General features: G+C 36.1%; 2 protein-coding genes across 2 annotated transcripts; both read left to right on the top strand.

Annotated features, from left to right (window-relative positions):
• Positions 1-559: 559 nt before the first annotated feature.
• LOC110461936 (MAM and LDL-receptor class A domain-containing protein 1-like) lies at positions 560-15,740 on the top strand (the record flags this gene model as incomplete). The annotated part of the gene is made up of 13 exons (XM_021515678.1): positions 560-653; positions 3,535-3,681; positions 4,346-4,608; positions 6,201-6,291; positions 7,299-7,460; positions 8,669-8,922; positions 9,179-9,269; positions 9,596-9,733; positions 10,846-11,105; positions 12,208-12,292; positions 12,735-12,830; positions 14,129-14,269; positions 15,568-15,740. Coding segments are annotated over exons 1-13 (1,950 nt in total), but the record flags the coding sequence as incomplete, so codon positions are not given.
• On the top strand, positions 15,741-25,581 carry LOC110461937 (MAM and LDL-receptor class A domain-containing protein 1-like). The gene is made up of 16 exons (XM_021515679.1): positions 15,741-15,824; positions 16,148-16,232; positions 16,761-16,922; positions 17,747-17,901; positions 18,549-18,659; positions 19,178-19,268; positions 19,963-20,103; positions 20,929-21,096; positions 21,357-21,539; positions 22,010-22,219; positions 22,654-22,922; positions 23,811-23,895; positions 24,012-24,164; positions 24,449-24,643; positions 25,170-25,334; positions 25,568-25,581. Exons 2-16 carry the CDS (start codon positions 16,166-16,168, stop codon positions 25,579-25,581), a joined length of 2,169 nt encoding a protein of 722 aa, XP_021371354.1. The 5' UTR covers positions 15,741-15,824; positions 16,148-16,165.
• Positions 25,582-25,734: the final 153 nt, after the last annotated feature.

Raw genomic sequence — 25,734 nt, forward strand, 5'->3', positions numbered from 1 at the left:
TACCAAAGTAGTATGTCCTTATCAGAATTTGTTCCTGATTAGTTTATACTTATCTAAGTTAGTACATATTAATAGACTAATTGTGCCTACAAAATGTAATTCGTCTGTCCTCCTATGAGTTTATACCTAATTAGTCTATCCTCTCATAAGTCTGTACCTTGCCGAATTATTTCAGTACTTAATTATCTATCACCTGGTTATGTCCCTTATATTTAACCTGTATCTCCTCCCACGAGTAAGTTTAATTAGTCCTCACGGGAACTTATACTGAATTATTTGATATGCTCAGCTGAAAATATGTCATTTTTATATGTTTACATGTTCGTTGATTCTGAACACTGGATTCCAACAACAACATTTGTATTTACCTGGCCAAAATATAAACATTTACACAATAAGGGAACCGTGGGTATAGCCGGTTATGACGTGCTGGTGTTATCGGAGTGGACTGGTGTACCCGGGGAGATAACGTAAGGGGTGTATGTTATATAGTCGTATATCTACTCACGGCCGACATCAGTCTCCTCTATCTTCTACAGTTGTTACATCCTATCGGAATTATTGTATGCATGCCGTGGAATAACATCGGCGATCTCTGAGGGAGATGAAAGGGGTTTACCTCCTACTCGGCATTCTGGCGGTTGGAATACCAGGTAAAGAAAATATTTATTATTGCAGGTTCCATTTTTTGCCATATCCCAAATCTTGCTTTTTATACAATGTCATTTTGTTTGAAAGGACCGCTACAGTTTTGGGCTCTTTGAAAAGAAGAGCAAAACATGTAATCAAAATATCGAGGATCCTTGAAAGTGATAACAAAACTACTTGGCCAATAAAGGAATACTTTCTTCCTTAACCAACCACTTATCATGTTATTTGGTATTCTATCAAATGTGCACATTTTTATATTCACAACACAATGTAATGTAAAACAAGCCTAGTAACAATCTCGCATTGTCTGTAACTCGTAATGTGAAAGATCATGAGTTGAGAACATTTTGATATTGTCAGAAGTGTATAATTCATGCAGACATCAGCTACATTAGATTATGTTTATTACATTTTTCTTTATAAACACACAGACCTTCGTAAATAGAAAGTCCATCACCCGCCAAAAGCATGGAGTCTATGCTCAAACCAGCTTTCTTGTAACTCACTTAAATAATGTTAACGACCAAAAATTCAACATGGAAAACAGTATTCGGCTTCAAGTCTCTCCAATATTTTCCCAAAACTTTGACAAAATAATATTTTTTGATGTAATTTATCACCGGAACAAGAAATAGTTAAGGTTTGAACACAAAATGCTTGAGCATGAGAACGGTTTCACAAATACGGGCCCGGGTAAGTTGTTTTACGGCCTGCCAATAAGACCTACCGGCTCGAACAGGGGGCGATTATTATTTTTTTTTTAGTTCATTTGGTAGGGCGTCGGTTTTGTAAACCAGAGGTCATGGGTTCGATATTAGCGGAGGTATTGACAAAAAATAATGATCTCTATTATAAAGAGTCTATCAAATTTGTAGGTATGGGGAACAGGGAAATCATATCCGAGAATGTAGAATTTGAGGTATAACCGCGGTTCAGATCCCTTTCCCGTGGCATGCCAATATAATGTTGACTCTTTTTTCTCACTTCTTACACAGAAAATATACTTCAGAGTATCGGTCAATAATAGTAGTAGTAAACGTTTTAATATAATATAGTAATATTGGAATCAGGCATTCTTATCTTTATATCCAGATCGAATTAGCATCAATTAGTCCCGAATATGAATAAGTTAGCTGGTTGTTAAAATATTCGCTTTTTCATGCACTCCCTGCTCAAAACTTAGAAAAAAATACGTAGTTTCCGGCGAACCGGGGTCACCTGCTAGAAACGGCGGAAATGCCTATCTGCCTCTTCGACAGAAAAATGAGGTGATAAAAGGTTGCTTTCAGAAAAACAGCATCTATAAAATGGACAAAGTTTCAATAAAATACCAACTACATCACATATGTTTTTTAACTAATTGAACAAATATCCCGTTCGCAATCGGCTGTGTGATTGACCGGAAGTGAAGGAAGCGACTAGGCCGATGATGGGGAAGCTGATTTGCTGTTTGTTGTTGGTTGTGAATGTTTCTGTAAGCATTTTGAACGCACTAAAATAATATAGACAAATAGTCATATGTATCAAGCGTGTTAAAAACCACGGGGTTTAGTTACAAGTATGCTGCGACCCGTTTTCATACTATAAAGCCTATCGGTAGCCTAACGAACCTTTCAATCTCATGTGCATGCATGACACTTCAGAAGAGAGAAGTGCGTCATACGGTGGTGGATTTTAACTGTTTTAATATTAGTCTACCAGAAGGCATCGCCGTTGTCAGAACAATTCAATTTGAAGCCTTACAAAAAGGCTCAAATAGGCCACATTATGTGGAACCAGGTATACCATCTACTGTCCGATAAGGGGGATCGTAACGAAGGGAGATAATTGGATAACTAAAAAAACCGCTTGAAATACATTTGTAAGTTAATAAATTAACGTTAGATTTAAAAGGTGCATAGAATTATTATTACGGGTAAATTCAAAAGCATTTTTTTGGTTATTAAAACTGAGCTCAAAACGTTTTTCAAATTAATATTTGAAGGACAAAGAAAAGTCTTTATTTTATTCCAATAAAATCATTTTATTCCAATAAAATGAAAGTCTTCATTTTATTCCGATAAAATGAAGAGAGATTATTTTACGAAGACTTCATAAACATGCTTTCAACCATTATTACGCAGTATTCCATGGGCCATTTCTAGGACCATCCAAAGTTAAGGTCACTAATTGAGTTCAAAGATCAAATAAGATATTTCTTGTGGAACATAATAGTTTTATCTATCATGCGGTGATGGAATAAATTGAATGAAATAAAAACTTCATATGTAAATAAACCATTAAAAAAGGATATATTATTTAAGACTTGTAACGTGAGGTCAGCTTATTAATGTGTGGTCAAAGGTAAACATCTTGTTTTTACTTGTGCCCGAATGCATGATATTTTCAAAAAGTATCACTTAACTTTATAGCTAAAGGTGATGTGCATTTTCAGAATCAGTAGTTTATAGAACAGGACTAAAACTAATGAAGGTTTTTTGAGGGTAATTTTGGACATGTGTATTAATCAGAAACACTAGAATATGCCATGTATAATTCTATTAAAGCAAGTTCTTAAGGAAAGCTAACATTTTGAAACCTGTTTCGGGGTTAAATAAAGCAATAGGCATATTTTGTTCTACTTGTGGTACTTTTAATGAATAAAACTTGTTTTATACAAATCCAGGGGACAGTATGCTGTAAAAAGGTGTATTTAGTTTTGGGGTTTGATGTTCATAAGACAATTATTCGATAACAAACATAAATGTTCATGACTGTTCTGAGGAAGTTTGCTTTGATGAAAACTTCATAATTGATGTGATTGTAGAAAACATGAGCTACTGTATAGATCACTGATTCAAGACTTCACTATGGAACTTTCAATAAATTTTAACTATTTCACAGCTGCAAGAGGCCAGAACCTTAACTGCAATTTTGAACAAAACCTTTGCCAATGGACACAAGCAAGTACTGATAAAACGGACTGGCTCAGGATCAATGGTTCGACACCAACAGGGGCCACCGGTCCACAACATGATCACACTACAGGACGTGAGTAGCAAATACAACACCAACAACAGAGTGTTCCTGTGTTTTTGGTGAATGGACCATAACCAGATTTAAAAACATCACTACATGATTAAACTGATTGCATAATTGGTAATTGGAACAAAATGACAGTGTATACGTACTTCAACTGTGACAATAATCAGCATGCTTCATTTTAATCAATAATTGTCACATACTAATTTTAAAATTTAGCAAAAGCACTCTTTGAAAAATAAAAGGTTTTGCAGTTTTACCACTTGCTTAGAACTAATCCTAAAACAAAACCCATTTGGGGATATTTTTCTAAATTTTGGAAAAATGAAGGTATTGTTCCATTAAAAGAACCGGTAGTGAAAGTGTCAAGCTATATACAGTTATATAAACTTTTTTTATCGGAGTTCATTTGAGTAATTCTTATGAAAGTTTATGTTAAAAAAATAATTTCAATTACTTGTTTGATAAGCCATCTGGACAAATGTGCACACTTCCAATTTTCTAGGTTCATGTCCATCTTGAGCTACAGTAAACGTATGGTAATTCATTGATATGAAACAATATCTTTGTAATGATTGTAAAACTGTGTCCAAGTTACTCAATGGTTCCTTTGTTTCAACTAATTAATACATTTGTATACCAAAAACGATTTACATGATTTTGTTTTTTGCAGATGGAAGTTATGTGTATTTTGAGACCAATTCAATAGCGGCAGGTTTTAATGCACAGCTGTTGAGTCCCCAGGTGAGGGTGTCAGGCCAAAGTAAAGCCTGCTTGTCATTCTGGTACTACATGTACGGCCAACATGTCAACAACCTAAATGTGTACCTACAGAAAAACAACAACAACGGTCAACCTGTATGGCATCGCTCTGGTAACCAAGGAAACAGGTGGATAAATGGCCTTGTGGACATTCCAGTAAACACAAGGGCCAAGGTGGGTTCTGTGCATCGTTGATGTTACCTAATTAACTTTATACATTTTTATAATTTTGAATGAAGGCAAACCTGGACTCAAAAAGAAACCTTGTAGACAAAAATATTGTGATCTCAAACGCTGTATCTGATTAAAGACTAATAAAATCTTTTACCTGTAAATGAGCGAGATCGGGTTATCTCAGTCTCTGGTTAAGATTCTGTAACAAAATCCCAACCGAGGCATAAGCCAAGGTTGGGATGTTACAGAATCTTAGCCAGAGACTGAGATAACCCCATCTTGCTCAGTTACAGGTAATTGATTTTTTCTCTCGAACCTTTAGTTCGAAAAGAACTATTGAATTTTGCTAAAAACTACAAGCATCCTGCCTTGGACCTCAAATGATAATGACCTCTTCACTACTAAAGGTACATTTGAATGCTTCCGCGTAAAAATGTAGTCCGTCCTTACATAGATTACAACGTATTTCACAGTGTAGATTATATTTTATCTACAACATCAAATATCTAACAACATCAAAACTATACATTTAATGACAAAACAGAACATTTATAATGCAAATTGTCAATTTCAAGCAGTTAACGCGCGGATGAATACATCGCAGTGTAAAAATTCCGTGAAATGTTCCGTAAAGGTACAAGACCGATTGGACGAGATAGAAAATTCTAGCGTGGGGTAAAACGTGGGATATTTCTGTCTGAGGTGCGAGAAAAATAATTGGGAACCATATGTTTGGGCCATACTTATATCTCATACACTCCAGTGTAGTATACATTTTTCATATATGACAATATCATATTTATACCTTACAGTAGTATTAATATAATAATTTTCAGTAGTAAGTGTCATATTAGTACAAATGTCATATTCAGACACACATGATCCATATTAATTTCAGAAAACAAGTATTTACTAGGGGTGAAAAGATATACAGCAATGTCTACCTCACGATGCAATACAGATCATGATATGATGCTTATGATATATCATGATATATATGTATATCTGCTTAGATATTCAACTTCATGTTTGAGCAAATATTTTACAGAATTTAAAATGAAATTAAAAAGTAAAAATCAAAATACATTTTTTGTATGATTTTCAATATTTTTGAATATGACTGCACAGTGGATCATATTTTTACTGAAGGATTCCAAGGCAATAAGTACACTTGTTAAAATTTAAATAAAAAATTGGTTGATGATTTCAGTATTGTTAGTGTATTGCGATACAGGCAAGCAAAACAGTTTGGTACAATACACAAGAAATTATCTCAGTATTATATGATTTCATGAATCGTTTCAGCCTAGTATTTACAGTTCATGGGATATTTAAAGGTAACACCAATCAGTCCTATTTTCCATTATAGCTTCGCCTATATTATCCCAAGTTTTGTGTAAAAATAAGCAAAATAGTTGCAATATTATCCCATTTTTGAAAAGGCAATATCACTATATGGCATATTTGATATTGCGTTATATAATGGCATAATGTCAGTTTTAATAAGATTGTTATTTTTTTAGGTTTTACGAAGGTAGTGTTCGGTACATGATAATGAATGATTTTCAGATGCAAGATTGTTGATGTTTAAGGTTGTGTTAGAGGCAGTGCGTGGTAGGGGGTACAAAGGAGACATCGCTCTGGATGACATCACCTACACTAACAAACCTTGTCCACAGAGTGGTAAGTGAGTGACCTTTTAGGTCACCTGAGACAAAGTCTCAAGTGACCTATTGCGATCGCCTTTTGTCCGTCGTCGTCCATCGTCCGTTGTCCGTCCATAAACAATTTCAATGAAATTTTGCAGAAACCTTCCATGGCCAAAGGTCAACAAAAATAGTGGCTGATTTGGTCCCCAGCCCCCAGGGGCCTGAGGGGAGGGGCCAAAAAGGGTCAAATTGACTAAAATTTCAAAAATCTTCTCCTCAAGACCCAGATATGCTAGAATCAAATACTCTTCATATATGGAAGGGTCTTAAGGTGCTTTACCAAAATTGTGAATTTCTTGACCCTGGGGTCTCACGTTTCCCCCTCGGGAGGGGGTAAACTTTATTATAGTTTATATAGGGAAATCACATTTTGGACCAACATTTGTTTAATTTCCATTGGAAGTAATTCAATTTGGGTTAGCATTAAAAGGGTCGAATTGACTGAAATTCATTATGGCAAATGATACTATGAATATTACATGTTGATAACTTGATTGGAATTATAACCCTGAGTTGACAGTTTGATACTTTGAACATTTGGAGCCAGCTCTACCCCCAAGGGTGCCCAAAGGAGTCCGTGTGCTAAAATTTCTTCATTTTCCTTGTTTAGAATCAGAGGTGCTAAATCCAAATACTTTTCAGTCTTAAATCTGTATGCTAGATATATTGAATAAGGTTGTTTTATTGTTTTTTTGTCACTTTGAATAATACTTCAGTTCATGTTTTAAAAACAAAAATCAACTCTCTGTATAAATATATCAGAACTCGGGTGACCGTAAAGGCCCATGGGCCTCTTGTTTTAAAGAGGCATTCATATTATTTCCATGTTTTGTGTGTGTCTACCACTCATTAAGTTCTTACTGTAATATTGTAATGGCAAGTGTGTGGTTTAGCTGTGAATAATATGGCCATGCCTGCATAGTGTTTGCATCCCCACCCCAGTATTCTAAGCCACATTATATTGGGTGGTGGTTGTTTTAGGTGTAAATACCAGCACTAGCATCCCCTGTAACTTTGAGGATGGCCGTATTTGTGGCTACAAACAGGACCAGACTGACAACATTGACTGGACACGGGCAGCAGGTGCTACACTGACGTCGGGGACTGGACCAAACAGTGACCACACCTATGGTACTCAACAAGGTAAGGCCACTTGTTACCTTTTTATGTTAACATAAACCCACTTTGTATTATACACATGATTCACTGTTTCATATAGCTGTTATCTTCATGGTGATACAAATGTAGTTTTTCCAGAGATGCCCCTTTTATTTAAACAGATATATACTAGTGATTTTCTTTTTTAACATATGACGAGAAACATTATTAGTTTCTAGCAACATTGATATTAAACAGAGGTGATTTCTGGCAAAAACAACATTAAGCAAAAGTAGTTTTCTTGGGCCAGTACTGAGTTTATTGTGACATAAGACTAATTTTCAAATAAACCCATTGTAGATATTGGCCCTCTTTCAACTCCTATTCCTATGGGTGGTACGATGGCTATTTCTCTTACATTACTCTGTAAATGGTTGTTTGCCAACTAAGCTAAAAACTGAGGATTGCTTCATTTCCAAAGATGAATATATATGTTGTGTTGTATACTTCATCATTAAAGAAAAATACATGCAAACACTTTTCTGACCTATCTGCATGCCTACTTATGGGATACGAGTAAATTAACATGATCTCAGATGAGGGAAGTCTTTGAAATATAAGTTATTAACATGAATGGAAATATTAATTAACACTTTGGCACTTTATAAATGTTTAATTCAGTTGACTTTTTTGAAGATATTAATAAAGGGGAGGAGGTCCTATTTGTGGTCAAATACTGTAGTACAATAATAGCCAAAGGTTAGTGGTAAATAAATCAGTGTGTCAGGACTCCCTATATGTGCATGTTATTGAGTATACTTTGAGGAACCTTTGCCACCGTGGAGTTTATATGATTTTATTTGAGGGTCACTGTGTATTATATATTTTTATTTGAGGGTCACTGTGTGTTTTGGTAAATGATTTTCTGAAGGCCACTGTGCATTTTATATGATTTTATTTGAGGGTCACTGTGTATATTTGTAAATGATTTTCTGAAGGCCACTGTGTATTTTATATGATTTTATTTGAGGGTCACTGTGTATAATTGTAAATGATTTTCTGAAGGCTTCTGTGTATTTTATATGATTTTATTTGAGGGTCACTGTGTATTATATATTTTTATTTGAGGGTCACTGTGTATATTTGTAAATGATTTTCTGAAGGCCACTGTGTATTTTATATGATTTTATTTGAGGGTCACTGTGTATTGTATATGATTTTCTGAAGGTCAGTTTTTGCATATTTATTTGAAGGTCACTACATGTACATTGATGCATCAAGTTCTCAGTCTGGTCAGAAGGCTCGCCTCATCAGTCCGTCCAGCAATGGTCAACATTCCATGTGTATGACGTTTTACTACAGTATGTATGGAAATGGAGTAGACAGTCTCAATGTGTACGCCAAAGCTGGCAACTCACTTGGGCAGCCGATCTGGTCCCTCAGTGGTGATCAAGGGGTGGGCTGGTCCATTGCCCAAGTCAGACTCCGCCGGGGAAGTGCCTTCCAGGTATGTTTCAGGGAATTATCAACTATGTACATTTTCATTTAGCTGAAATTTTAAGAACAAGATCGTATATCTCACTGCTGAAATTTACTTAATGCACAACCACTAGCAAGATATCTCTCATCAGTGATAAATCTTCATACAAGTCCTATACTCATAGAATTTTGATGGGACTTGTAGAATTTCTGGAAATACTTAAAGTTAACATGGTAGGATCCATTGCTTTTAACAATGTACATTGATCACTGCATTACAACAGGTTGTGTTTGAAGCAGTGCGAGGCCAAACCTTCAAGGGGGATATTGCTATTGATGATGTTAGTCTGACTCGGGGAAACTGTCCAGCAATTGGTAAGACAGTACACTATTGTAAAGATTATATAATCAGTTGATCAGACCCATTCTATATCTCATCACACAGAGTACTAAAGTAAGTTATCTATTTATCTTTGCATTCCGTACAATATTCTTAAAATGATAAACTTAGAACCACATTGGCAGTGATTGACAGAAGAAAAAGGTTAAACCAGTGATGTCAGTATTGTTTGGATTGTAACCAGATTGGACACTGTGAGACAAATTGACTTTCCTTTCTATGTATGTCAATTTGTGTCCAATTGCATCATGTTAACATATTAGAAACTATTGTACTGACAAATTTATTTTACTTGACACAGGGGTATGCAACTTTGACAAAAATTTGTGTGGATGGACTAATGACAAGGAGGACGATTTTGATTGGCTGCGTCATAATAGAGGAACAGGTACAAGTCAAACAGGACCCTCAGCGGACCACACTCATAACAACAATCGAGGTAGTGTATAGTCCAAAGTTTACAACCAGATAAAACAGTTAAACAATTATTACAAGAGTTCTTACTGTGTAAGTGATGTCAGTCCTCATTTCCGTTTTAACGCATCAGTTATCTAAGAGATCCAATAACAAGTTTTGGGATCTAATGGGATGGGAATCTAAGCTTATATACTACTTTCTACTGTCATTCATGGTCAAAATAAATGCCACCCATAAATGACAAATTCCATAAAGTGCATTTAGTGCTTCATGTTAATAACATGTTGAATATATCGGTTATCAGTTGGCATTCATGTTAATTGCGAATGCCGATTATAAGCAGGTCAGTACTTATTTTAACATAATCATTAACATCTCATTTTCCAAATACATCATGGAAATGAAATTTCATTGATTTGAAGTTCAGCATTAATTCAAATCACATTTCTTACCAGAATCTTGTAAACGTGTGTATTATGTACAGTCTACTTGTTCAAAAAATAGAACAGCTATCTTAAGGGAAGGGACTCTTTTGTGTCCAACTTTAGCGTTGTGATGTCATAGTTAAGATGCTGTTTACTGTTGGACAAACTTACTTTAATAGGGTTGTATACTGTATAGGTGCTCATTTTCGCAATGGATTTCATTTCACTATATTCGCAATCACCTAAGATAGAAATGAACTTTTCACCCGAATAATAAGATAAAACACCTATTCAGTATAGTATTTTAAATTATTCTGTTAATTCACTTGTACACTTAATTCTATCACCCAAATACAAAACAAATCCTCATTAATGCCATACTGTTACTTGGCAATGCTGAAGAAGGTACAATCAAGGTTCAGGTATCTCCTTGCCATGCATTCACCCGGTACTTGAAGCAGGAGTTGGTCACATGCACCACTGTGACAACTGTGAGAGAAAATGCACGGCCAGACCAGGGTTTGAACTCGGGACCCTCTCAACTCTAGATGGGTGATCTACCCATTGAACTGCCTAGTCGCTGAGGATCGACCCAGTCAAGTTCCACTACATATATTCACAAAATCTTCAGAAGTATCAGAATTTATCTAAATAGAGAACCATATTTAGCACACAAGTTAATGATTATATTGAACATTTTTTGCTTTAGGTTACTACCTATACATTGAGGCCAGTTCACCCAGACGACCTAATGACCGAGCTCGTTTGACTAGTCAGATTTTTCGGAAGTCCAACACCGCAAAATGTTTCCAGTTTTGGTACAACATGCAGGGGGCCAACATTGGAACACTCACAGTCATCATGAATGTCAACAGCGTGGACAGAACTATCTGGACACTGAGTGGCAGTCAGACAGGCAACTGGATATTTGGGAGGGTGCCCATCACCAACAACAAGAACAACTTCAAGGTACATATTCCTACCAGAATGTCACACTTTGTCTGGAGTTATATTAGTATAATATCCATGTAACAATCCAATGAAGACACCCAAAAATTAACCGATCATCCAATTGTCTTTACATTGTGTGAGTAGAATTGGATAAGACTACATTTTCAGTTATTCGCTTTATTTATCAACTTTAAGATGAAATACTGTAAAAGTGGGAATGTAGAAATGATTGTGCATTACGCATTGAGTAAATCATTGCAAAAAAAATATCAAAAAAAAAATCATGCAGACATTAATTAAAAGATGTTATGGATTATAGTTACAAAATATAAATTTCAGAACCATGTGCAATGCAAAAGTTCCAAAAGTGTGATCTGTATGTATAAACTATCACAATGCAAATATTTTTACAGAATTTTTTTTACAGAAAAAAAACCTTAAGTTTGAAACAGTATAGAGGACGACAATCAGAAACTGATCTTTACAACAAAAGGACACAATATGTGCCTTCTTTGGCCTACTGTTTACGCTCATGTCACTTTATAAATAAACTTTTGAACTGTAGCTGTTGATTTCGTTGTTAACTAAAGTATATGTTGTACAACTGTACCTGGAAACTTTCACCTAGTCATATGTTCATCTTCCACTGGGAAAATCCATACTTGCCCAGTGTTCATTTTGTCCTTTACATGTAATGACTATATGAGTGGTCGGGTGGTGCAGTGGATAGCGCACTTGCCTTTCACCAAGGCGGCCAGGGTTCGATTCCCCGATCGGACGTGAAAAGGTTGGGGTCACCTGCCCGACCACGTGGGTTTTCTCCGGGTACTATGGTTTCCTCCCACACTAAGACCCCCCCATGCGCTAACATCTGGGCCAACAAGAGTGATTAATATAAGTTGAAATAACTTGTTTCATAATTGTTGTTAAATAAATAAAGTTTATAATGACTATATGTAGTGTGTTGTGTATCAGTATTTGCATTCAGGATAAATTTGCCTTCTACCTCATTAATGGAGGGCAAAAATGGCGAAAGTTAAACTGCTGTGATAATTTCTTAGCATACAGTATGTAGTTGTTGATTTAACTGTGATCTATATATAATATTGTTTGATTATAGCTGGCTATTGTTGGTACTCGTGGAAACGGTACAAAAGGGGACATTGCCTTGGATGACTTCGCTGTGAGGAATTCTCGTTGCACAAGTAAGATACAAACTGAACAGAATTTTAAGAAAATCTTTGTTTTCTGAAAAGGTCCTTATAATTTCAAAGATATTATCCTTTTCAATATGCTAGCAGCAATTTTTAAACTTATTTTTTCTCTGGCAGATTATCAGAGAAAGTTTGTATGTTCAATAAAGAATTAATAAAAAAAAATGAACATGTGTAGATATGAAAAGAAGTGCATTGATTAGGTTGCCTTACAAGCGTCAGCTGTAGGGAATTTCCCTTTAGCTCAGCGGTAGAGCATCGGGCTGGAGAGCCAAGTGTTGCGGGTTAGAGCCCCAGCGCCGACACTATCTTTATCACTATTCCTCGTCCTATTACAGATATACCTTTGGGTTGCTGCTTATTAAAATTAAATGAAAATAATACAATACATTTCAATATGATTAATCAGATGATATGTATTTGTTTTCATCAGTATCACCCAGCAGTGCCCAACCTTCGCAAGTCACAACAAAACCGCCAACGACTATAACAACAAAAGTGACAACACCTGGAACAACACCCTCATCAAGTTAGTTTTTATGTTACAATAAGGTGAATAATTGTATGACTTAATTCTGTCTTACAATCAGGAGATGGTGGTGTTTGTGCATTCTGTATCAAAATCAGAAGGAAGTGGTGTGTGACTTCATTCTGTTTCACCTCACTTGAATGTTGAAGCAGAGCACTGTAACGCCTGACTCCACCTTGTGTATTGGAGAACTGAATAGGAAAACGACAACTGATGTGAGTGTAACCTTGCTTTCTGTGTGGAAGCTGGCCTCAAGTTTAGCCACTCAGCCTGAATTTTGCACAATCACGAATACATCGATGTGATTTCATTCTGTCCCAAATCAGGGAAATAGCATTGTTAATTCATTTTGTCTCATTACCACGGTGGTAGCAATATGCGTGTCAAATTTGTGGTGATGGCAATTTGACTTTATTTCGTCTCATAGTAAGGAAGAGATATGTAAGTGTTTTTTAATTAGATGTTAGGATGAGTGTACTGGAATGAACTTTTCTGTCTGTTTGTCTGTCTGTGGATAAAAGGTAGTCCAGACAATTTCTACTTAACTGCAACGCTGATTTCAAGAAAACTTTAAATGCATGATCAATACATAATGGACTTGTACAACTAATATTTAATTTTCAATTTTGACCTTTTCCTCAGTGGTTATTACCCATTTTTTACTTGTATACATTAGTCATTTCAAACCCTGTCCAAACAAATTATCTGACTGACAATAAACTTTTTGGCAATTTGTAGGATTCAAGATGGTCACCACAGTCTCTGATTGACTGACTTGAATGTTTTTGGTCAGCTTTGTTGATATTGGTTATTAAGCCTCTGACTTACAGTTCTAGTTTTAACAAGACTGGTTTTGCAGAAATGTACTTTTTGTTAATATCTTCATGAAAAGTTTGGGTTGAATTCTTAGGTGTTGTCTAGGTTTCAATGTTAATTTTATGTATAAAGAAGATTCCTGTCTTTAGGAATATGTTTAATGCCTTCTCTGCACACAAAAGGGCACTCAACTCAAATGTACCCTTTAATGGTAATCAATACATTCGTAGGGAGAACATACATGTAGTACTTATTGAGGCACAGAATACTTCCTTATCATCGTTGTCTGACAAGAACCTTTGATGATAACACTGCTGAAAGGTGTACTTGACTTTGAAATTGACATCCTTGGCTTAAAACCATCACATTTACTACAAGATATCTAAACTAGTATTATATTAGGAAATTAGTTCACAACAATTTGGTTTGAATAATCAAACTGGAACCATTAATTTACAATAATTTAACAATTATGCTTATAGGTACAAACTCAGTCACATGCAATTTTGACTATAACTTCTGTGGTTGGACAAATCCTAAGAATGATGATTTTGATTGGACAAGGCAGAGAGGGTCCACTGCAAGCTCCCACACTGGGCCCAGTACTGACCATACTTCTGGACGTAAGTTAATCACAGTGTTATCACTAGATGCACATATAACAAAGAATCTTAATTTGGATTTATGGTCACAGCTTTATTGAATAGATATGGCGGGCGGTCTGCCAATAGACCATAATGGCACACCATCAATAAATTTTAATTTCAACAACAATTTAATTGATTGATGCTGGGAAACAGTTCTCAACCAATTAAGCAATACAATTCAAATCAATTAATTATTGAAGAAAAAAAGTATTTAAGCTAGTAAATCTTTGATAAACTTAGCCTGATTTCACTCTGACGGCTCTCTTCCAAATTGGTTTTCATTTAACAAGGGAGATAACCCCTTATTACTTCCACCAAGTAGGCTTCAATCATGGTTGCACAACACCAATTCAGCATGCGCCCTCTGATAACGGAACTATATGGTGTTTTGCCATAAGTACTATTATATGTGTAGATCAGTCGAGGATTTCATCCTCATGTGTAATTCATCATTTTTGGTAATAGAAATATCACCATGACAACTTAGGAACCACAATCCTCTGCATACATTCTCTGACTAGATCTGTTGTAGCATTAACAAGTGTGTTACTTTGTCATTATTATCTCCGCCAGTATGGTGTCTATATATATGCAGCAGGAAGTAGGAGAAGACCATCCTGGTCTATATAAAGTAATGAGAGTGCTATACTGTCTGACCAGATACGATGCAGACCTGTCAAGTTCTTAAAAATTCTGATCTAGGTCATAACTAATAAATAGCAGTAGGTCATAGCACCATCAATGTAGGTCATTGTATAAAGTAAAGTTTTGTAATGGATTACATGTGATAAAATTTAGAAATTTTACTTTGTCAACAAATTCAATAAAATCAATTGATTATCATTTCATCAATTTAAAATGTATTCTGTTTAACCAGAGATTAGTATTATAAACATTTTGATAAATGATACCCTCATTTAGTGAAATCAAGATAATATAGCATAATGCTTCCACCAATTTTTTTGTACCTGGTATGATGTGATTGGGTCATTGACATTCTATCAAATGCGGTAAATTTCAATCATTTATAGAAACCCATTTCATTATTTCAAAACTTCTTTTCTTCACGTTTGTAAATATACATTTGAAAAGGTTTGTTGAATAACTTATTGATAATCCTTGTCAACCAAACGCTTGCTAATCAAGTTACTGATAATCTTGTTTAATCAATTGCTTGTATTTAGAGGTATTCCTGGTCAACTACAAACTACTTAATCAATTTGTTGATATGTTTTAGTGTGTCTTAATGTCTATGAACTTGTATTATTATGTAGATGGCTACTACATATTCACGGAATCATCAAATCGTCATGCCAATCAGAGGGCATTACTACAGAGCATCCTTGTGAGCCAGACTGGGCCTCATTGCTTGACATTCTGGTATCATTTGTATGGATCGAATATTGGAACCCTCAATCTGTATGTACAGACAGGGGCAACTCGTGGCTCCCCAGAATGGACTCGTTCTGGTGAGCAAGGAAACCTCTGGAGGACATCAAATATAACCTTCACACCTACTGCTCCATTCAATGTGAGTACCAGGGTGAAATATGGTAAAGAAAGAGTAACATATCTGCTCCTTCAATGTAAGTGCTAACTTATAATGAAAACATTTAGCATCATCTCCAATCCATTCAATGTAGCATACATCATTTGCCTCCTGCTTGTGTATACATTGGAGATGCTTTGAGCCAAACTGTAAACATTTGCTAACTTTCCAAACCAAATAATTTAAGCAATTAACATTTACTACTTCTTCAATTTGAAAAAAATGTTATACCAAAATTTGGTTCCTCTATCAGTTTGACGTGGATTTTGAAAGTGAATTAATGAATTATTTTATTTCCATTTTAGCTCATATTTGAGGGCGTCATGACAAATGGTTACCGTGGTGATATATCTATTGATGATGTATCTCTGACAAGTGGGACATGTTCAGGTACTGGTTCACTAGCACAAACTATCGAATGTATTTCATCAAGTACAAGTTTGTAAACACAAAGTTTCTAGTGTGTTATATTAGGCACTGGTTCATAAACGCAATGTATCTAGTATGTCACATATATCTAATGTATCAAGTAGTATTTATCACAAACACAAAGTATCAAGTGTGTGACATCAGGTTCAGGTTCACTACACAAAATACAAGTACAACAACAAGAACTGGTCCATAAACATAAAATATCTAGTGTGTTGGAGAGTTTATCTGCTTCTGGCTCATTGGCAATGAGTACATTCAGGTAAAAGCGTTTTCATATCTAGTGATAAAATCAGATAAAACCTAGAAATGGTAAGGGAGATAATCATAAGCAATAAGGGAGATAATCATAAGCAATAAGGGAGATAATCATAAGCAATAAAGGTTTCATTTGTTGAATCCATCTTTCATTGAATAATTTTTAATGAAATAAATTAATGTTTGTTAAAACGAGTGCTAATATATGCTAGTGCTTTAATTGGTGTGAAGGGTCATCTGGGATGAGCGGAAGGACATGTGGTTTTGAGGACACTCATATCTGTGGATATACACAGGACCATTCTGATGTGTTTGACTGGACAAGAAAATCAGGATCAACATCATCTACTGGCACCGGACCATCCAATGATCACACATATGGAACCAGTCAAGGTAAGGCATCTGATCCTTGAGTGAGTCCAATTACTGAACCAGTCGAGGTAAGCTTTCAGCCCTCTAGTGAGCCGAACTAAGAACCAGTCGAGGTAAGCTTTCAAACCCTCTAGTGAGCCGACCTAAGAACCAGTCGAGGTAAGGTGTCAGATCCTTGAGTAAGTCCAATTACTGAATCAGTTGAGGAAAGCTTTCGAACCCTCTAGTGAGCTGACATAAGAACCAGTTATGATAAGAAATCCTCTCGTGAGATGAACATGAACCAGTCTAGTTTAGTCACCAGACCCTATAGTGGGACAACATAGGAACCATTCAATATAAGGCACCAGACCCAACAGTGATCACACATAGAAACCATTCAATATAATGCATCAGGGCCCGTAATCATGAAACCGTTTTCATGCTCAGGCATGGATTCTGTGCTTAAACCAGTATACTTGTAACTGGCTAAAATCAGACCTTCTGATGAGTCCACATATGGATTAGACAATGTAATCCATTAGACAAATACAGGACCAGTTAAGGTTAGGCATCAGATAATCCATACAAAGTAAGAAACCAGATTTTCTAATAACACATTGCTGTTTATAGGTGTGTAAAAGAAGTGCATTGATTAGGTTGCCTTACAAGCATCAGCTGTAGGGAATTTCCCTTTAGCTCAGCTGTAGAGCATCGGGCTGGAGAGTCGAGGGTTGCAGGTTCGAGGCCCAGCGACGGCACTATCTTTATCACTATTTCTCGTCCTACTACAGGTGAATACTACTTGTAAGTTGTTGACTGTATGTAGCTACTTGTATATTGATGCTATACCTGGTTGATTGTAGGCCATTATATGTACATTGAGGCATCACTGCCGCGGAAACTAGGCGACACAGCACGACTTATCTCGCCATCTTACACTGACAGCCAGGCCATGTGTGTCCAGTTCTACTACCATATGTATGGCAACAGTGCAGGGGCGCTCAACGTGTACATACAGGTAAGAGTAAGATCACTGTTGTTTTTACACCAACTGGTGTAAATGTATGTAGCCGAACTGGACTGGGTCGATTGCTGTTGTTTTTACACGTCGACAACCAGTAAGCTCAATTAGTTGAGCATCCATTTAGAATTTAGAGGGTGTTGGGTTCGTATCCCAGTCTGGCCATTGCATTTCTCTTCTCTTGTTACAAAATTTGCGAGCTTGCCAACACTTGTTTCAAGCGCTGGGTTAATACTTCACAAGGGGACATCCAAATCTGGATTGTAGGTGATTCTGTCTTAGGGGACAAAGACTTAGAAAAAGGAGGGAGGAATGTAGCATAACTGGACTGGGTCAATTATTTGGTGATAAGGTAGCTCCATTTGACTAATATCATTGTTGTTTTACACACACGTTGCCATAGAACACTGTGGTATTATACAGACTTTAACATATTATATATTGACTAATGTCACTGTTGTTTTTACACATCCTAATACATATATATCTTGACTAAGATACTCTGTTTTACACATTTTCGTGTTGATAAAGATCACATTGCTGAAGATCACTATTATTTTGACACAGACTTATATGAATATATCACAAATGTTTTTAAAAATACTTCTGTATGTATATATAACATCACTGTTGTTTCCACACAGACCAATGGACAGTTGGGAAGAGCTGGTTTTACCATGTCAAACAATGGAGGCAATAACTGGCACCTTGGGGAAATAACAGTCACATCTACAACAGCAAGTGCAGGTTACAAGGTAGCTTTTCAGTCATAAAACAGTTGTAGATGCATATTGCACACTCATATTTCACCAAAACGGCTGGTGTTTGACTCTGAGCTTGAGTGGGAAAAGGCAGTGGGTCACCTGCCCGACCACAGGACTTTTTCTCTGGGTACTTTGATTTCCTCCAACACTATTTTTCTACAGGCTTTCTTACAGGCCAGAAAGAGTACCAATGAATATTAAAAGTAAAAACTTGTTTCTTAATATTCCAGTCCCTTTTGGCATAAAGACCCGGTTTTTGTATCAATAACGAGGTACATAGGTATCATTGCGACCTCTGTGGGAACTTAAGACGATTTATTATATTGAATTAGAAAATAACATGTAATATTTAGTTATTACTTGTAAGCTCACCTGGTACAAAAGACTAAGATGAGCATATTTAAGATCCAGGTGAGCAATACAGGCCCTGAATTTGAAATTCTATACGAACTTGGTAGATTGTTTTTGTGCTTATCAATGAAGCGTAAAATCTCAAACCAACTTAACAGGTTGTCTTTGAGGGAGTACGAGGACAAAATGCAAGAGGGGACATCGCTATTGATGACATCAAATTCAAAACCGGACGCTGTAACAACCCAGGTAAACAATATTTTAAGATGAAAAATGTTTTATATTACATGTATAAATTAAAAAATTGTTGTGTCTATATGTGACAATATATAGAATAGCTGTCTTTCTATGTCGTTATATATAATTAGAGTGGTCTTTGATGCGACAGGTGTAATAGTTGTGTATGTATATGTTTTTGTGTAGAGTTTAAAACTGTATGTATATGTGTTTTTGTAGAGTTTAAAACTATATGTATATGTTTTTGTGTAGAGTTTAAAACTGTATGTATATGTTTTTGTGTAGAGTTTAAAACTGTATGTATATGTTTTTGTGTAGAGTTTAAAACTGTATGTATATGTTTTTGTGTAGAGTTTAAAACTGTATGTATATGTTTTTGTGTAGAGTTTAAAACTGTATGTATATGTTTTTGTGTAGAGTTTAAAACTGTNTTTGTGTAGAGTTTAAAACTGTATGTATACGTTTTTGTGTAGAGTTTAAAACTGTATGTATATGTTTTTGTGTAGAGTTTAAAACTGTATGTATATGTTTTTGTGTAGAGTTTAAAACTGTATGTATATGTTTTTGTGTAGAGTTTAAAACTGTATGTATATGTTTTTGTGTAGAGTTTAAAACTGTATGTATATGTTTTTGTGTAGAGTTTAAAACTGTATGTATATGTTTTTGTGTAGAGTTTAAAACTGTATGTATATGTTTTTGTGTACAGGAGAGTGTGACTTTGAGACAGGACTTTGTACCTGGGCCAACACACAGCAAGGAGATCAGTTTGATTGGACGATTCAACAGGGGCAAACATCGTCTGTGTCCACTGGTCCAAGTACTGACCACACAGTGGGGGACCCAACAGGTAACGACAGTGAGGGAGGGCTTTATACACTGTCTGTCTGTAGACAGAATCCTGTCTTGTTTACTCCCACTGTTCAGTCATCCAAATTTTTTGATACTTCACTGTTGTAGCTTAGACACTCTGAAATTGAGCATCTTTGCGTGTCATTTTTTAATCTGGCAATTTTTTATGGGATTTGATACGCCTCTTTAACACCGTTATTCACCAAACCTTTTTCAACTGACGTCTAAAGTTTATTGAAACTCGACTGATATAATTTGGCTCCACAATCTGAAGTTAAGCACTGAGCTTATGTTTTGGGTTTGGCTATTTTGATGGGATTTATTCCTGTTTTGTATAATCCTTAGGTAAAATTTCTTTAATCTTATTTACATATATGTTATTTCCAGAATATTGCTCTTCATGTTTTTAACACATTTTTATTAAACTTGCTACACATTATCATTACTTAACAAATCTTTACCCAGTCCATTTCTTTATGTAAAGGTAATGCATACCCCTTTGGATGAAAGTACCGTGGTAATACACATCCTTTTGGTTTGAATAATGTGATTTCCTTTGGCTACAAGTAATGTACTTTATATATAGTACAAGTTGTACAGATTCCTTTAGGTAGAAGTAATGCATACTCATTTTACTACAGTTAATATGCATTCCTTAGAGCAAGTAATGTACATTCCTTTAGATAAGTGTAAAGCACACACGATTTTCATTCATATTTCATTGATCAACTAGTTAAACTCCAGTTTTTCTTCGTTATGAAATGATTTGAAGGGTGAAAGGAATAATGTGATATCTCCTAGTGCATTTATACTTGTATTATAGGTCACTACATGTACATAGAAACATCTGCACCGCGCTTGCAAGGGAACATTGCCTGGCTAGTGAGTGAGACTTTCCCACCAACGTCAGCATCTGGGCGCTGTATCTCTTTCTGGTACAACATGTATGGCCAGACCATTGACACACTCACAGTCCTTGTTAGGGCTCAAGGTCAGTTCAAAGTCAGGTTCAAGAGAAATATTTAGGCATGGCAAAATGTAACTTGATGTTCACTGTTATATGCCTATATTCCTCAGAATCAGACATTCAATGTGTTGAAGTAACTGGTCAGTATCAGGAGTAACGAGTCAATTTTGGTTTTAAGGTCTTGGAGGTCATTGGTCAAAATCAGGTTGGTATTGTCATAATCAAAGGTCACGCAATATCCTTAGTTTAGGTCACAGAGTGATTTGTAATGACGCTGTTAACAGGGGTTGCTGATCAGGCCATTTGGAGTCTGACTGGTAGCCAAGGACAACAGTGGATGTTTGCCAACGCCCCGATGAGCATGGCCAGTACAAGCTACCAGATTGTTTTCCAGGGGCGCAGAGGGTCTGCTGTCACTGGTGATATCGCCATCGATGACATATCCTTCACAGAGTCCAGTTGTGGAGGTGAGCTTTAGATAGTTAAAATATATCAAGATTGCATGATTGGTATGATAATGGAAATTTAGGATTCCTTGAATGCTGTGAAACCCTTTTATATGAACAATCCTGTTTTAACAGAATTGATTACAATCAGTATAACAATGCCATTTCAAAATACCTATTCAAGATAAAAAAAAACCAACAATGTTTATAATATTCCTAATTTAGAACTTTGCTGCTTTCAAGAAAAGTGATGAAATTATATATCGGCTACCCCAGTTAATGTGTGTTGAGAGTTAAACCAATCCATACTCACCCTTTCTTAAGTCCTATATGACCTTTTTCAGTTTCAGTTTGAAGTACAGTGTGTAGTATTTGGTTACTTATTTAACATCTAATGTTAGTGTTGTTTGGTTCAAAATGACTTTAATAATTACAAAAACGAACACACCTAGTATCCCTGTGTTCATGTTTACGTTACGTTTCTTTAATAGTGAGACCAAGCCAGGCCCACCCTATCAACGGCCCTACAACCCTGCCCACTGCCAGTACAACACCCAGTGTCCAGGGCTCCTTCAACTGCAGCTTTGACACTAGCTTCTGTGGCTGGACCCAGGACCACACTGACAAGTTTGATTGGACAAGACTACGGGGGCGGACTCAGAGTGTATCAACAGGCCCCAGCGCTGATCACACGAGTAAAAGTGAGTTGTCTTCTCGTAAAACAAGTTTTTTCTGTTGGCTGATTCTTCTATGACTTCTTTCATTTATTTCAGCAATTTAAAGCTTTTTTGCCTCAGTCTTAAATTATGAATTAGTTAAGACATGGGTTTAAGTTTTCTGAAATAGATGAACATGAAAATTTTCTGTAGTCTCGAAGGCTAAAAAAGTCAGACTGGCCAATGCCATTTGATTATCTGGAAAAACTTTTGGATTAAGTGGATTTTTTAGATTTTACTCCTAGGTAAGGAAATAATAGGTAAATACTAAAATGTAGTGTTCATGTTTTCAAATGTTAACTTGGATATTGCTTATATCAGTATAGTGCAAAATTAACGGTTTTAAATTTGAAAATATTGTTTTTAAAAATTAGATATTTTTGCTGAGATTGAAGGCTAATGTGTAGCTCCTTTGATAGGGGGCTATTATGTGTACACGGAGGCGTCTACTCCCAGAGTCCGTGGTGACAAAGCCCGACTGATCAGTCCTGATGTAACAGTCACTGGTACACAAACCAAGTGTCTCACCTTTTGGTACTTCATGATGGGACGGAATGTGGCCCAGCTCAATGTCTATGCCAAGAGTGGTCTCGCACTACCCACTACCCCAGTCTGGAGGCGAAGTGGTAGCCAGGGCAACCAATGGTTGAAGGCTCAGGTTGACCTTACTGCCAAATCTGTCTTCAATGTAAGCATTGACATTAGGTTTCACTTTTTTTAATATTTTTAATAAAAATATACTTTGCGCATATCCCCTTGTAAAGACACATTTCTTGATTATATTATAATCCATAGACTATGATATCACATCATGTATGTGAATCACTTCACTTTCTGTTATTTCATTTTCTTCTGAACACTTGGCTGCTTTTGCATAAAGCCAGAAAATATTCTATGAATGCACCACTTTGGCTTGACGTGGAATTTTCTGTCAAATAAATATAAAAATAACCCAAGAGTTATGTACGCTTTATTCCCATATACTAAATGATAACATTTCTTCAAATATGTATATATGTTGATCTTAATCTATGTAGAAATACTACAAACTAAGAATATTCAGCTGATGAGTTTAGCCCGGCATGGTGCTGTACCACTGGATTTAAATGAGTCACATTGTATTTACAAGAAATTAGACTGATCAGGGAATGGGATCAACAAACACTAACATTGTTACGACGATGTAACTTTCTTTTTGTGAAGTTGTTCATGTTGTAGTTACTCTGGGTGAATTGCAAACACTTGTGTCAAGGTTTTATTATCCTGTTGTTATTTGTATGTTTATACAGATACATGTGGTGTAGGTGGTGTTGGAGAGTACGTGTGAGGTTGCCTATTGTAATGTTTATATCCAATGACCTGTCTGTTGAAGGTGGTGTTTGAGAGTACGTGTGAGGTTGCCTATTGTAATGTTTATATCCACTGACCTGTCTGTTGTAGGTGGTGTTGGAGAGTACGTGTGAGGTTGCCTATTGTAATGTTCATATCCACTGACCTGTCTGTTGTAGGTGGTGTTTGAGAGTACATGTGAGGTTGCCTATTGTAATGTTTATATCCACTGACCTGTCTGTTGTAGGTGGTGTTTGAGAGTATGATAGGTGGTGCCTATGGTGATATAGCTGTGGATGATGTGGGCATCTCTGATGGCAGTTGCACACAAGGTAGGTATTGAGACAGGTCACATTGATTCAGCTGATCCCGCGTTACATTTATCCGTATTATCACTGACCCTTTATATACTGATCCCTCAGAGTAATGATTGATATTGTTTTGACAGGCCCTGTTGCAATGTCATGTGATTTTGAGAGCACTACAGTGTGTGGATTTCAACAAGACCATACTGACCAATTTGATTGGACAAGGGGGAGTGGCTCGACTGGCTCAAGGGGAACTGGACCAAGCAATGACCACACCTATGGAACATCCAGAGGTCGGTGTGCCATGTATAGGCCACCTACATAATGTTACGAAAAAATCCAAAAACACTTATAAACTGTGATAGATAGTATATATGGCAATTGTTTCGTTAAAAAGGAAATTATTTGTAATTGATGTTAATGATCATTGTAGTATATAAGTTTAATTGTATACAAATATAATTGTTGTAGCATATAGGTTATATATGTAGCTACATGTTTTAATCCTACCAGAAATAATTTGTCATTGTTTACTTACATTACCAACAAATTTAAATGTTCACTTCTTCTCTGATAGGACATTACATGTTCACGGAGGCAAGTGGGCGTCATCCAGGAAACAAGGCCCGCTTAATCAGCCCCATCTACAAAGGTCCTAGTACACCCATGTGTCTCAAGTTCTGGTATCACATGTACGGAAGCTCGGGGCAGACTCTCAACATCTACCGGCTAACCCGTGGGGTTCTTGGCACTCCAATATGGTCCAAGTCAGGTAAGCTTAGGGTTATTTCCCCCTTGTGTGAAGTATGTAGTGATAACTGTCCTTGATGTTAATAAATTATTTTGCCATTGTGTGAAGAAATTGTGGTTCTTTTTATGTGAGGTAGGGCTCTAACCCCGACTTTTAGATACATGTGAGTACAGTAGCATATGGAGGCCTTGGGTGATATTTTTGTACAATGAGTAACCCCTGTAATATTACAAGTATCAAGTATCATATTTTTTCAAGAAAAAACTTGCATTTGGATTGAGACTTAAGTTATGGCCATTTACATATCTGTGTTTACACAACAAAAGCTAGTTTTCATGTAGTCCACTGGAATGACATATGCTATTGGCATTTTTTGATGGTTTTCACAAGTCCAAAATAAGAGGAAAACAAAAGCGCCTTGTGTTTGGTAAGAGTAGTATCCCTTGTGTGAGGTAGGGTTAGATAGGGGTAGTCCTCCTTGTGTAAAGTATGATAAAATAATAACAATTTGACATTACAGTTCATTTAAAGTGATTCTCATTTCCAGGTTCCCAGGGCAACCCGTGGTTAGTGGCATCTGTCAGCATCCCAGTGGCTAGCCAGTCCAACTCACCTTACCAAGTTGTTTTTGAAGGCATTATAGGGAGAACCTTTCGCAGTGATATTGGTATTGACGACTTCTCCATTACAAGTGGGGCTTGTCCTTCAGAAGGTGAGCATTGGAAAGAAAACAAATCAAAATAATTTGTCATTGAATAGCAAATCCCAGTTATTTTTATATTAAGCCTAAAATCTTAATATTTCATTGAGGTAAATAATGATTATTCCTAACAGTTACTGAGTTAGGCCATTTTCGTTTATCAATATCCAAATGGTTGAACCAGTTGGAATATAGTTATTTGTTTATGAAAAAGGTTGGACCCAGTAATCTAATGCTACTTTCAGACGAAAAATTTTGATCGTCTGCCAGGATTTATACCTAAAAATGTTACATTTTAAAAAGAACATAACGGTTGTTCCTCATAAATCAGCAGGCCCTTAGTGTCAGTTGCATGAAGAAACTGTCATATCCTCAATTCAGTCAGATCCATGTTCTATTATGGTGTTAAATT

The sequence above is a fragment of the Mizuhopecten yessoensis genome, unplaced genomic scaffold (genome assembly GCF_002113885.1).
Source record: "Mizuhopecten yessoensis strain PY_sf001 unplaced genomic scaffold, ASM211388v2 scaffold10711, whole genome shotgun sequence".
Lineage (NCBI taxonomy): Eukaryota > Metazoa > Mollusca > Bivalvia > Pectinida > Pectinidae > Mizuhopecten > Mizuhopecten yessoensis.